Here is a 13,089-nt window from a genome sequence, read left to right as displayed (position 1 = left end):
CTAAATTCAAACACAGTATAGACCTGCATTAGCAAGGTCAAGAAAAACACCCATTCAACGAACAGTACATCTATCTTTCTAGCTTTTCATCGAAGGTAAAAATGACACTATCTTAACAAAGAGTGAGTCTTTCATTTCCATATTGTATCTTAGTTCTTAACTAGAACTGACATGTTCATGTGGTCTGCCAATCAGTGTCTTATATCCTAATTTCACAAGAGAAGCATGTACAGTACCAGTCAAAAGTTTGGACACACCTACTCACTCAAGGATTTTTCTTTATTTGTACTATTTTCTACATTGTAGAATAATAATGAAGTCATCAAAACTATGACATAACACATATGGAATCAAGTAGTAACCAAACAAGTGTTAAACAAATCAAAATATATTTGATATTTGAGTTTCTTCAAAGTAGCCACCCTTTGCCTTGATGAGTTTTGACTTCTTTCATAGTTTTGACTTCTTCACTATTATTCCACAATGTAGAATCTGGATCTGAACCAGGGTGCCTGTAGTGATGCCTCTAGCACTGAGATGCAGTGCCTTAGACCGCTGCGCCACTTGGGAGCCCCCCAAATACAGGTGTGTCAAGCTTGTAGCTTCATACCCAAGAAGACTTGAAGCTGTAAACGCTGCCAAAGGTGCTTCAATGAAGTACTGAGTAAAGGGTCTGAATACTTATGTAAATGCGATATTTCAGTTTTAGATTTTTAATACATTTGCAAAAATGTAAAAAGAAAACGTTTTTTGCTTTGTCATGGGGTAAAACAATGTAATCCATTTTAGAATAAGGCTGTGAAAAAGTCAAGGGGTTTTCCGAATGCACTGTATGTTACATTTTGTATAGTTACATAAGAGAGATGGTTACATAATGAATAAACAAATGTAGGGTGGATGGGTAGGCATATAACGTGAGTTTTTAGCAACTCAAACGTTGTGAGTATGAATCTTATCATGGACAACTTTAGCATTTTAGCTAATAAGCAACATTTCAACTACTTACTACTTTTTAGCTACTTTGCATGTTAAATAACCCTTCCCTTAACCTTAACCCTTTATTAACCTAACTCCTAAACTTAACTTTAACTCGTAGCCTAACCAACGTTTGCCAGCTTTCTAGTGTTAGCCACCTAGCCAGAATTCGTAACATATCATACGTTTTGCAAATGGTAATTCATAACATATCATATGAAATGGGTGATGGACATCCACAAATTTATACAGTACATAACATATGAAACGTAACAAATCATACTAAATGGAGTGTCTCGGATTTATGTACAACATAATACAAAATGCTCTGAGACCAGGTTGTGTCGACATGACCTCAAAGTTCTGTGGAGAGGTTGGTCACTCAACCACCCCTGTGGACACACCAGAGACCACCAGGAAGTTGTTCTGAGGAAAAGCATAAAGGGACATTATGGGAACACACAGGGTGTAGATGGGGGTTAGGCAGGGGGTCAACATGGTGGAGGGAGCGGAGTGAAATAAAATATTATAATAATAATAAGATCCTCAGCCTCAGCGACCATCCCCCGGTCTCTGGGGCATCCACCACCTTGTCATGTCCCAGGACCTTGGGCTGGGTTCAGTGGGCTGGTGTGTGTTCTAACTTATTGGCATAGTGATTTGTTGAGTGTTTCAGACTGCATGCGGCTCAGAGCGCTAGCCTGGAACATCGGGGCATTGATTCATTAGCTAGTCACACCCTTAGCGCTGACATTTTCAAACTTGTTACACAGCGTTCCAATTGGCGTGAAAAATTGGACACAGCTACAAACAAACAGTCATGGCTGCATTGTAAATCTGGCTTTGACACCATGTTGACTGTCATTTTCCTCTCCCAATGTTAACATGCTGATAAGAAATAGAACACACAGACATGGTTTTGTCTTAGCTGAATTGTAATGATAAAATTACAAGAAACAATAATCTTACCCATTTTAATAGCTACATGAGTAGACACAGGTGAATGACAGGGTATTCACATCTGGTGAATTGTAATTGATATCATTTCTTTATGAAATAATTAGATGCAAATACTGAACGATAATGATGTCATTTTTTGCTGAGCACTCTACTCAACAATCATATTTACTTCAAAAATAGTTCTTCTACAGCATTTAAAAAAGTGAGTTCCCATCAGTATCTTATAACAATAAACGCATCTTTAAAAAGACACTAATGCAAAGCTACAACCGATCTAGACATGAATTACATGGTTGTCATCATAGACTTCATAACAGCTGAAACTGTTTGTGCATTCATTCTATGATCTATATGTGAAAATGTAAAAGCAGACATTTATTTTGGTCATATTCAAATATAAATGGATCCTGAGCAAGAATATAAAATGACATCATTATGTCTCTAACAGTGCATGTAGAAACATGTGGCATTCTTCATTCACTCATTGGAACATCAATACAGGTGGAAGAGTAAAATGTTTATGACTACCTCAAGGCTGAAATATTACATCGTCAGCATGTACGTGACACACATCTCAACTGCTAACGTGTTCAGTTTCATGATTGATATAACATATGAATTTAACTGTCAAAATTCACAGAATAACAATCAATATAAATGTAAATATAATTTTTAGGTGGTTTTAACTTATACGGTATACCTAGGGCCAGGAGAATTTACTGAGCACAAAAGAAAAAATGGATACTAGCTGGAACTGCGATACTAGTGGGGAGTGGCACACCTGCAGCTCAAATAAATAAATAAAGGCCCAGAAAAGATTACACTGCTATTTGATCTCATACAGTCAGAAGTACTTTCCAAACAGCCTTTGTCAGCATGGGGGAAAAACTGCTACATGGAGAAAAACAGCATAAGAGTAAAAACTTCAGGAGTGTCCCCCTCCAAGGTTAGTAGTAGTAGTGTGTGTGTGTGTCAAATCAAATTTTATTTGTCACATACACATGGTTAGCAGATGTTAATGTGAGCGAAATGCTTGTGTGTGTGTGTGTGTGTGTGTGTGTGTGTGTGTGTGTGTGTGTGTGTGTGTGTGTGTGTGTGTGTGTGTGTGTGTGTGTGCGTGCGTGCGTGCGTGTGTTAATTAAGCTTTCAGCTTCAGAAGCAGCCACAAAATAGGGGAGCAACGCTGGAGTCACCTAGGTGGCACTCAGTGGAAAAGGGAGATTTAAACAGCATCTGGAGCTCTGTACTAGGGATTAATATTTTTCAGAGAATCTACCAAATTTCAATACCGGGGGAGGGGGGGGGGGGGGGTGGACTATATACAGTATTGGGTAGGCCTATATACTGATATACTGGCATCAATATATGAGAGTGTACTTGTAAACAGTGGTATCATGCATGGCTTAATTTAGTCTCTTCCGCTTCTGATTCGTCTCCCTAGGGGATATGTTGCTTCTTAGCCTCCTTCTCTGCCTCTCCTTGCTCCTCTGAGGAGGTCTCTCCCCTCTCCCTCAGCCCCAGGCCCTGCTCCTGGTCCTGCTCCTGGCTCTCACAGCCCTCCTCTACCTGTCCCTCCTCCTGCCGCCTCTCCCGCTCCAGCATCCTGTAGTTGTAGATATTCATAACAAAGAGGAAGAGTCCTGCGAACACCATCACCGCTCCACACATGAGGTACAGGTACTTGTAGTCACCAAAGGTGTCCACCAAGGCTCCTGAAGGGGAGGAGAGGGGAGATGTTACTGAAGGTTACATAAAGTAGCTAACTTTTCCCCCCTATCAGATAAAAAGTTCAGTTATAGGAAGGATAGTTAGATAAGATGCCCACAAAATCCCCCCTGCTTATAGTATATTCCTATCAACAGTTTGTTAGGGGTTAAGGTAAGCCTTTCCCCATCTCTCTCCACGAGGTGAATCAGGAGGTGTAACATGGGTATGGTTTAGATGTTCTTTTCAAACTCTGTTCTGTAGAGAAGAAGATCCTACTGGAGACATGACATGGAGCCATTACACCTGACCTTGCTTGCCACAGCTCTCTGGGAAGGCAATTTTGTCTGCTGCACCAGAACAAATCAGGAGTGTGGCCATGTCGATTCTGAAAACGATCAAAATCTAGCCCGCTTCAGAGGAAAAGTGACAAATGGAGTTTATATCAGATTGGAGCCATAAGCTTCTTGAACCTCCCCCTGGATCGATCTGCAGTCCTCCCCAACTCACTCAGCCTCCAAAGTGAACATCTAATCAACTGTCTGTCCATCCGTCTGTGCATACTGTATATCAATTTGCAGGATCATGCAAGTCAGATGTTTGTAGGAACCACTAAATTGATTAATGAAGGGAAGATCAACTGTGACAACAGTGTACTTTCCCAAGCTATTGTGTGCTCAGTTGAAGGTCATTGACTAATTCATTCACAATGAATAACTTTAGAAAGTATAAGACAAGAGCTTGGAACTAGAAGGTTCTATCTGTAAAAAGAGGATTCTGAGATAATTGGCTTTAAAGTTCCGAACCTTCATTGGTTTGAATGGTTTCAGCTATTTTATCTTGTCTTCTTTCAAACTTAACAACATGAATTATATAGGAAGAGAATATAAAACAGAACAAGGCTATGTCAATAACACAATTTTTTGTAAAAAATGCAGAAAGAAATGTATAGTTCCAAGCAGTCGAACACCCACAGCAGAGCGACACTACATGATTTAACCACACCCCTTTTATGTATCTTATGTAACGTTGCCTTGTTTATGCAATGAGACAGGGCCTTTGATTGCTCTCTATATTTCAAACTTATATTGAGGTGTTTACCTGTAATGGACTCATTTCCCGCAAACATCAGTAACTAATGGTCAATTACCGAGTCTGGCATTAGTGAATCATCTGGGAGACACAATCAACACAACACCCCACTATACATAAACACAGAGTTAGGTTGTTAAATAGAAGGGCAGTTTTCAGGTTAGGTAAACCAATTAAAAGACAGGTCTTAATGAGTCAATTTTCAATTAAGTTGAGGATGGGGGCATGAGTTTGTCTCTCTCACTCTGTGTGTTTGTTTGTGCGTGTGTGTGTGTGTGTGTGTGTGTGTGTGTGTGTGTGTGTGTGGAGGTCACTTTGCCCGTGGTCCAGTACAAAGCAGCAACAGGGACATGGTCTGATTAATGGCGTTCTATCCTGTGGGTGTGTGCAGATGACCATCACCCTCATTAAGGCAACCCTTGATTGGCTGAATGGTAATTAAGTCCATCTGGCAGAGTCACCTCTTTTTTAAATGTATTCATAGCTTCATTATGGTCCAGGTACGGGCCTCTAATGAGTGAAGTCTGAACTGAGATTCATTAAACACCGAAAGCAAAAGGCTAATTACACCAATTACCTCACTTTCTCCTAATTAGGCTGACCCCCAGGTTTGGGAGGAGGCATGGCGCGGCATGACGAGGCTGGCTGTAATGAGGAGACTTGTAAAGGGAAATGTAGAGACTCTGCCCTCTGGAGAATAACGCTCAATGTGCAGGGAGGCGCTTATTTACCCCCATTAAATGAGCACCTCAGAACAGGGTCGCACAAAACAACCAGGAGGACTATACATTTACACATCATTAAAACTCTGCAGAGGAGAGAGAAGCATAGGAATGCCAACAAACGTGATCCTACTTCTACCAGACAGACTAGACAGACAACCAGTTTGTATGGAGAAGAGAAGTGTGTTCTGACAGAGCCCGTTCTCCCTCCTTTTTCACTCCACCGTTTGTGTCTGTCTGCCATTTCAGAGACTGTGAAATGAGATGGGCTCTAGCAGCACTCTGAGGAGAACATTTGTATTCTGTCAGAGAAAGCCCACAGGTGGTTCAAAGACTAAGCAAGTTCACTTCCATGGAAATGTGTTATTTAACAGCTTGGGCTGAGCAGAGAATGTTAGCATTGTTAGTTCTCCTCTGTGCCAAATAAGACCAAAATGAAAGTGGGCTGTAGGAGACAGAGTTTTCAAAATGTGTGCTATCCCTAGTAATCTCAGGGAAATATGGGCGGGAAACATAACCTTTTTGATTACACACTCTAAAAAGCATGAAAGGAAAAAGGTCCTCTAAAACTCACTGCTTGTGGTTTACAAAAAGAAGACCCATCTTGGAATAACCTTGCACAATGACTCCTGATGTTCATTTCATCAGTAGTAAGCTATTATTGGGAAAGGTCTTTCTCATCTTAAACCTTAGATTTTGAGAGAGATTTATGCCATAGTAAAGTGTACCAGAGTGTGCACGCTAATTAGGATTTGGGGTTAGGGTCAATGATTTGACTAGTATTATCAGCTAATCAAATGAAGTTGGTAACATCGCAATGGTCAAAGTTTTCCGTAACTCCAATAACTGAAACTCTCCAAGCTTGTGTTTGCAGCCAGTGGCAGTAGGTCTATTCTAGACCGAGGGGACCCGGTAAAGAGAGAAGAGGAAAATAGACTGAGAGAAAGAGTCGCAGAGAGACCTTCATTACCCTTACTTACGGCTTCTTAGCTCCGAAAAATGTTCCATCATTTGTGTGGAGGACGAATCCTCTAGCGGGCGTGCCCTGAAAGCCAGAGCGGCCCGGCTTATTTACGACAGTAAAAAACCGTGACCAATTACTGCTTTTCTCTGGGCAGGCCGTGCGCTCCAGGCCGCCCTGCTCACCGATGATAATCCAATTCTACTGGAATGTCTTACAATAATGACACCCTGGAAAGTAGTTGGGCTCCACTCCGGCACCATGCAGCATGCAGCACACGGCCGTGACCGAGGAGCAGAGTGAGAGAGAGGGGAACAACTGACTGGTGGGTTTTCTCTGCTCCAAATCCATTTTCTGCTTTATTTACCGAAGTTATTCTAAAGAAGGACTTTTCCTATACTCTGACAATAAAGGTTCTCTCAAGTGCATGCGTAACACTGGGATACTGTCAGCCATGTATTAAATGACCATGGAGAGGTGGTCTTGGGGGAAATGGAGGGAGAGTGTTTGTTGACTAAAGGGAAAATAGTGCTTGTCCTTTGTCAATAGGGAGTACGTTTGTCTAAAGGTGTCATAGGATTAGTTGTCTAAGAGCTGTATGGTTGTGTATTAACTTTAGAGAGAGCGGGAATGTGGGCTGTGTGCAGCGTGAAGGCTTACCTCCAATAGGTGGTCCCAGGAGTACGGGGCAGCACTCTATGATGGTGGCCAGTCCCACTGCACTGGAGAACCGCTGAGGCCCCACCAGGTCCATGAGCGTCTCAAACAGCAGGGCACACACCATTCCAAATGCTATGCCAAAGAACACTGAGTAGGCCGCCAGCCCCCCATACCCACTGGCCAAGGGACACAGCAGGTGGCATAAACCATTATAGATGATGGCAAAGCTGAAGAAGTACTGTATCCTGGGCCTGATCCACTTAGTGTTAGCCATCAGCCCTGTCAACGGCCTGGCAAACATGTCTACGAAGCCCATGATGGACAAGAGGAAGGCGGAGGAATACTCGTCGAAGCCATGGCTCAGGGCGTAAGGGGCCAGGAACACTACAGGGGCGAAGAAACCAAAGAACATCACCGCGTTCCCTACGATGTAGATCAGGAAGCCCCTGTGTTTGAAGAGTGAGAGGTCCAGAAACTTGTTGAAGCTGTCCAAACAGCCTTTCTCCAACTGTGTGTTGTGTCCATTCACCTGGGCCTCAGACCGGTGAGTGGTAGGTTTCTTTGGGGTTCCGTTTGTCTGCGTGAGTTGGCCTCCAGTTGGCTTTGGACAAATGGGCCTCATGAGAGAGCCGGCAACACAGCAGTTGAGCAGCAGAGCTCCCAGGATGAAGAAACTGCCCCTCCAGCCAAATTGGTTAAACAGGAACTGGTTGATAGGTGCTAAGGTACAGAGGAAGACTGGACTTCCTGCCATGGCCAGCCCATTAGCTAACGGCCTCTTGACCTGGAAGTACTTCCCAATGATGGTGACGGATGGCTGGAGGTTAAAAGAAAGACCAAATCCTGCGGGAATACAAGAGAGGAGAGCAGTCACGTTCACAAGTTCCATTTTCAGAGGCTAAAACCTTGACATAAACGCCTGGTACTGCAGGATTAAATTAAGACCAATTCTACTTTGTGCACATTAAGGTTCCAACTCATTGAACATTGCCTACTAAAATCTCATTAAGGAAAGCAGGAATAATTTCAGAAATGATTTCTCCATTTAAATGGCAATAAATTACAGGCTCCGGGTAGTCCATTCACTACCACCTCCTTTCCCAAAAATCCAATTTAGTAGCATTTCAGCCTGTAAATGAGCATCTTATTCTCTAAATGAGTCTTCACTTTAAGATGTAAAGCTCCAGGTAGTGACCTCGACTGACCCGTTCCATCATTCTAACATTTACTAAATGTCTTCTGCTCACAATTCCACACTAATGCCCACTGAGCTACACAATTTCCAAAGCCTTATTTTATTAAATGTACAGATAAAAAAATAGTTCTTAGTATGCATTCTTCCTGGATTAAAATGGCATAATGCCAACACAGATTTTGATTAGTTTTCACCTCCAATTATGGCTGTCTCAACATGATTGAATTTGGAGGCTCATTAAAGTACACTGATTAGAAATGAATACTCATTTTATTTATTATTTGTCTCTTTTAGAGGGTACAAACTAAGAAAATCACTTCCATTTAAATGGTAGCTGCATTACCATCTAAACTCACAGGGTGTTTGTGGCAGCTTTCAACAGACTGGTAAGATGTATGTGAGAAAGGGATGTGTGTGTTAGCCTAGCTAGCTCATCTCACCGGGCCAGGGCAGAGGGGATGCAGAGAGATTAGAACACAACACAAGGCCCTATAGCTATAGCCACCTCTTCCCTCTATTAATCTTCCAGGCCTGCGGGCCTGGCGCTGGCTAATGAGTCTCGCTGGGTGGAGGATGGCGGTGACACCCGTGAGAGGACCAGGACTGAAGCCTACGGGAAAGAACAGGGGTCCTGGTAGACCATACTCTCTGGAAACCGGAATGACACCGTCTTAATTACACCTGCGCTGTCCTCACAGTGCTCCAGCCCAAGCCCAGAGGCTGAGAGACTCCCTGGGCCCAGGCGGCAGGGTAGCCTAGTGGTTAGAGCATTGGACTAGTAACCGAAAGGTTGCAAGTTCAAATCCCCAAGCTGACAAGGTACAAGGCTTCAGTCCTGGTCGTTCTGCCCCTGAACAAGCAGTTAACCCACTGTTCCTAGAACGTCATTGACGGCCTAGTTAAATAAAGGTTAAAAAAATAAAAGACAGACTGTATGCCAGGGAGACCTGGCCACCCAGGGAGGATACATACTCCTAAAGGAGCACCACCTGGTTGAGAGATGGGAGAGGGTTGGTCTAGCGGTGGGATAAACAAGTCTCCCTGTCAGGAGACTACTTCACATACACAACATCCAGCAATCGTGCCAGATGTCTTTCCTGAAGAAAACTATGAGGCCTATATCTAAAGTTGTGTTTTATGTATAATGAATCCACTACAGTATCTTCAATAGAACCAATAATTAAATTGCTTAGGTTTTCACATTTAGAGCATATAGTAAGCTTATGGAAACTATAGAAACTATTAGTATCTCTCATTAGTCAACTTTAATGCATTAAAAACAAGTGATTTCTGTTTCTGTTGGCCCACACATAATATCGCAAAACAAGCCATGTCAATCAAATGTATGGTATGAGTGGGTACCATACCTCCAACGACTCCTACGCATATGTACAAATGCGTAATGGTATTGCCAAAAGAAGCAGTTACCATACCAATGCCACACATCACTCCACCAGCTATGACCACAGGCCGGCTTCCATAGCGATTGACCAGAATACTGCTGATAGGTCCTGCAAAGAAAAAAGTGAAAGAGGAGAGATGAAAAGGGGAGAGAAAGTGTTCGTCTTAGGTTCATGCAGCATTGAGATAATAGATAGGCAGTTGACATCGGACCGATAGATCCCTCCCGAAACCTAACCCTTGATCTTATGTTACCCCTAATGCACTGCTGTTCAAATATCCACACAAAGTAACTTATGTCGGGCGTGAATAGATGGCTGATGTTCTAAATAGTTATCTTACCTACATAAGCAAAGCAGACCAGTGCCTAATTTGCATGTCTCCTGATAATGTTCCCACCAAAAAGTGTGATCAATCATTAAATAGCCGTCTATATTCTGTCTCTCTCTATCCTTCATTCATAACCCTGCCACAGAGAATACGTACAACAGTCCTAACCTAACACCCACTTCTGTTCCCTGCTAAAACCAGAGGATTTAAATAGTCACTAAATCATTCCCTTCAGCATCAATCAAAAAAATATGTAGGCTGACACGAATATTGAAATCTCAACATGCTGACTTTCTAGTCAGTGCTGGAATGATACTGCAAGGCAGGTGATAATTGAAAATTCCTAGTAAACAATAAGAAGATTACAGTTTTGGCATACAGCTGAATCCATTGTCCAAAATTGATTTCATACATTAAAAAAGACATCTTAAATCGTTCTACATTGATCAGGACTTATGCACATCAAAAGGATGTTTAAATGTGAAAAAACAAATCATTTCCCTCATCAGTTAGACATTCTGACAATGACCTTGGTGTTATACTTAATATAAAAGCAGCTGTACACTGCACATGTTCAAATAATAACTAGCATCCTCATTTTATTTCTGTTTTGTTTTTAATCAAATCTGCTTATGATCACCTACAGAGTTACTCTTTCTCCATATCTAGTCTTTTATCCTTTTTTATCAATGTAAAATGCTATGTTTAGTCATTACAGCGTAAACTTCGTTTTTTTTTTACTACAGCTGAATCGAAAGATAAAAAGATGCACTTTCATATTTACCTATCTACAAGATACAGAAGAAATCTCTGGATTAGCTCTAACATCAAATAAATTCATCCTAGCAGTGACCTTAGCTATTGCTTGATCAGATTCATTCAGCTTAGCAAACCCTGTGTGGATATAGAGACTAGGTGTACATACAGACCGTGTCCTCCTAGTGACTGTGTCACTTTGAGGTAGCATCCCAGACATCATCACAATTTCCTCACCCATTAGAACCTTATCACTCTGGCTCCCTAAGTCATAGGTCCCCTGTAATGCTGTCACGTTCATCCCATAGGGACTTGTTGTGAGGCCCAAATGTACTGAACCCATGTCTGATATATTCCCCCTGTCTTTTTTCCACTGTGTGACATTGCAAAAGCAGAGTCAAGGACAATATGATAAAGACATGTGCCTCTGCCACTGTGCGTGGGAATATTTCACAGAATTCTCTATGCTGGTGAATGCAGGTGAGTCAGGAACCCTGTCATCTTTTAACCTTGCAGCCACTGATGGATTTACCTCCAACTTCCTTATATTATAATATCTCAGTGTCATCTAATGAGTCATTGAAGGTGCATTATAAAACATCCTTACACTTGAGCCACAGACTGACAATTATGAATATACAAATGTTCATGCAAACAGAGCAAGGATAGACAAAATAAATAACATTTGCAACTGACAGTGCAGACATTTGTGACCTGGATCACTCCATGATGGCCTACTGAACGTGCCCCAGGGTGAATCACCTGCCGCTGCACGTCCCCAATGATAAGTGAAAGAGTGGGTTTGTTTAAACATCCAAATTCGTGTCAGATGCAAAAGCACATGAACAACCCATTTCTAACCCTTCCATATGAAGCCTAAAAATAGGCAGCCACTGGTTTAGCAGTTCGTTTTACTCAATACATTTTATTTACAGGTTTCCAAGAAAGAGGTTGCTGTCAAAGATCATTACACTAAAGTAAGAGGTAACAAGGTGTTTATTCTATCAACATGATTAAGTAGGTTAGGTTACTTACAATTGCTTGTCTTTCATCTTAAATAGCCTACTACAGTATTTTCTTCAACTAGTAAACTTACTAAATAAACTACAAACAGATGTTACTATTCCTGAATAATATATATGATTTTAGAGGAGACAACTGCACAAAGACTTGACTTTTTAGGCATTCATAGTAATTTGAACACAGCAATACTCATTACTCTTGATCAGTTACAGCTATTACAATGGGTCCTCACATGGACGATGTAGGCCTACATTTTAGGGATGAAAAAACAATAAACTGCAACACTCCATAGAAGCCATGCATCCCTTAATACATAATCTGTGCATTGTGGTCATAATTGACTCAATGCTGACTGAGAGCTGCTTGGCTACATGCATGTCTACTCACCACCGGCATACATTGCTGCCAGCATGATGGAAGAAATCCATGCAATCTGGCTGTAGGAGGCACCGAAGATCAGCTGGATGTCTTTGAAGAAGACAGTGAGGGCTTTGGGGAAGGCATACGAGAAGCCGATAGAGATGAAGGCCCCAAACACCACGGCCCAGCCCCAGCCCCCGTCCGGAGGGGTGTCCCGCAGAATAGATGCTGGTGCAGGGGACATGTTTCTGTTGATAGAGGGGAGGAGGATGATGATCTAAGTGTTTCATGAAAGCAAAAACAATCTTGAATGTACCTTTTTTTAGAAAGCAGATTAATCACCACAGAGAGCAGTCAATCAAATCATCACTTCATTTACCCAAACCAATTGTTTGACTCAGGGTGTCAGGACTGTGTAATATTTTTTGTTGACATTAAATAAGACCTAAATACGAGTTTATCAAGAAATGTCCTCTGTAGTGGACACCCGGATGCCGCAACTTTGTTTTTCATCTACTGTACCCATTGACTGAAATATAAATGTTGCCATATTTACACCATAATGACCACTAAAGAGGCCAATTTTGAACTTACAATAAAATAATTGTTCACTTTTTTTTTATACCTCCAACACTTATGTTATGTGAAAAAAATCCCAAACTTGTTTTTTTCGTGTCTCAGGGGGATATGGAAGTTGCATCAGTCTACCTGATGAGACGCAAAACCGCAGCACGTAAACGAACGAGGGCACTTTAGTTTAGGTTCTAAGAATGTAATTTCAGAAGTAGCCTAATGATGATTTGTGCTACCCTCAGCAAACGAAGACTCAAATGTGGTTTGTACACGTGGATATCCGACTTGGAATACATACACACAACAGAAAGTTGAAGCGTGTCAAAATATTTTACATTGAATGCAAGACAAAAAAAATTAAACGATCTTACCTTGGT

The 13,089-nt window shown here is 41.7% G+C and overlaps 1 protein-coding gene across 1 annotated transcript; it reads right to left on the bottom strand.

Annotated features, from left to right (window-relative positions):
* Positions 1-260: 260 nt before the first annotated feature.
* LOC110493246 (monocarboxylate transporter 2-like) lies at positions 261-12,383 on the bottom strand. Its single transcript, XM_021567510.3, has 4 exons — positions 12,167-12,383; positions 9,637-9,780; positions 7,075-7,917; positions 261-3,647 (listed from the first exon to the last, which is right to left on the bottom strand). Exons 1-4 carry the CDS (start codon positions 12,381-12,383, stop codon positions 3,373-3,375), a joined length of 1,479 nt encoding a protein of 492 aa, XP_021423185.3. The 3' UTR covers positions 261-3,372.
* Positions 12,384-13,089: the final 706 nt, after the last annotated feature.

This window comes from Oncorhynchus mykiss, chromosome 17, assembly GCF_057628025.1.
Source record: "Oncorhynchus mykiss isolate SJ-2025 chromosome 17, ASM5762802v1, whole genome shotgun sequence".
Classification (NCBI taxonomy): domain Eukaryota; kingdom Metazoa; phylum Chordata; class Actinopteri; order Salmoniformes; family Salmonidae; genus Oncorhynchus; species Oncorhynchus mykiss.
This window is presented reverse-complemented; position numbering and strand designations above follow the sequence as displayed.

Coding starts and splice junctions, on each gene's coding strand:
- LOC110493246 (XM_021567510.3), bottom strand. CDS start 12,383: ATGTCCCCTGCACCAGCATCTATTCTGCGGGACACCCCTCCGGACGGG. Junction 7,918..9,636: donor ATGCGTAGGAGTCGTTGGAG/GTATGGTACCCA, acceptor GTATTCCCGCAG/GATTTGGTCTTTCTTTTAAC. Junction 3,648..7,074: donor CCTGGGACCACCTATTGGAG/GTAAGCCTTCAC, acceptor CCTCCCCTTCAG/GAGCCTTGGTGGACACCTTT.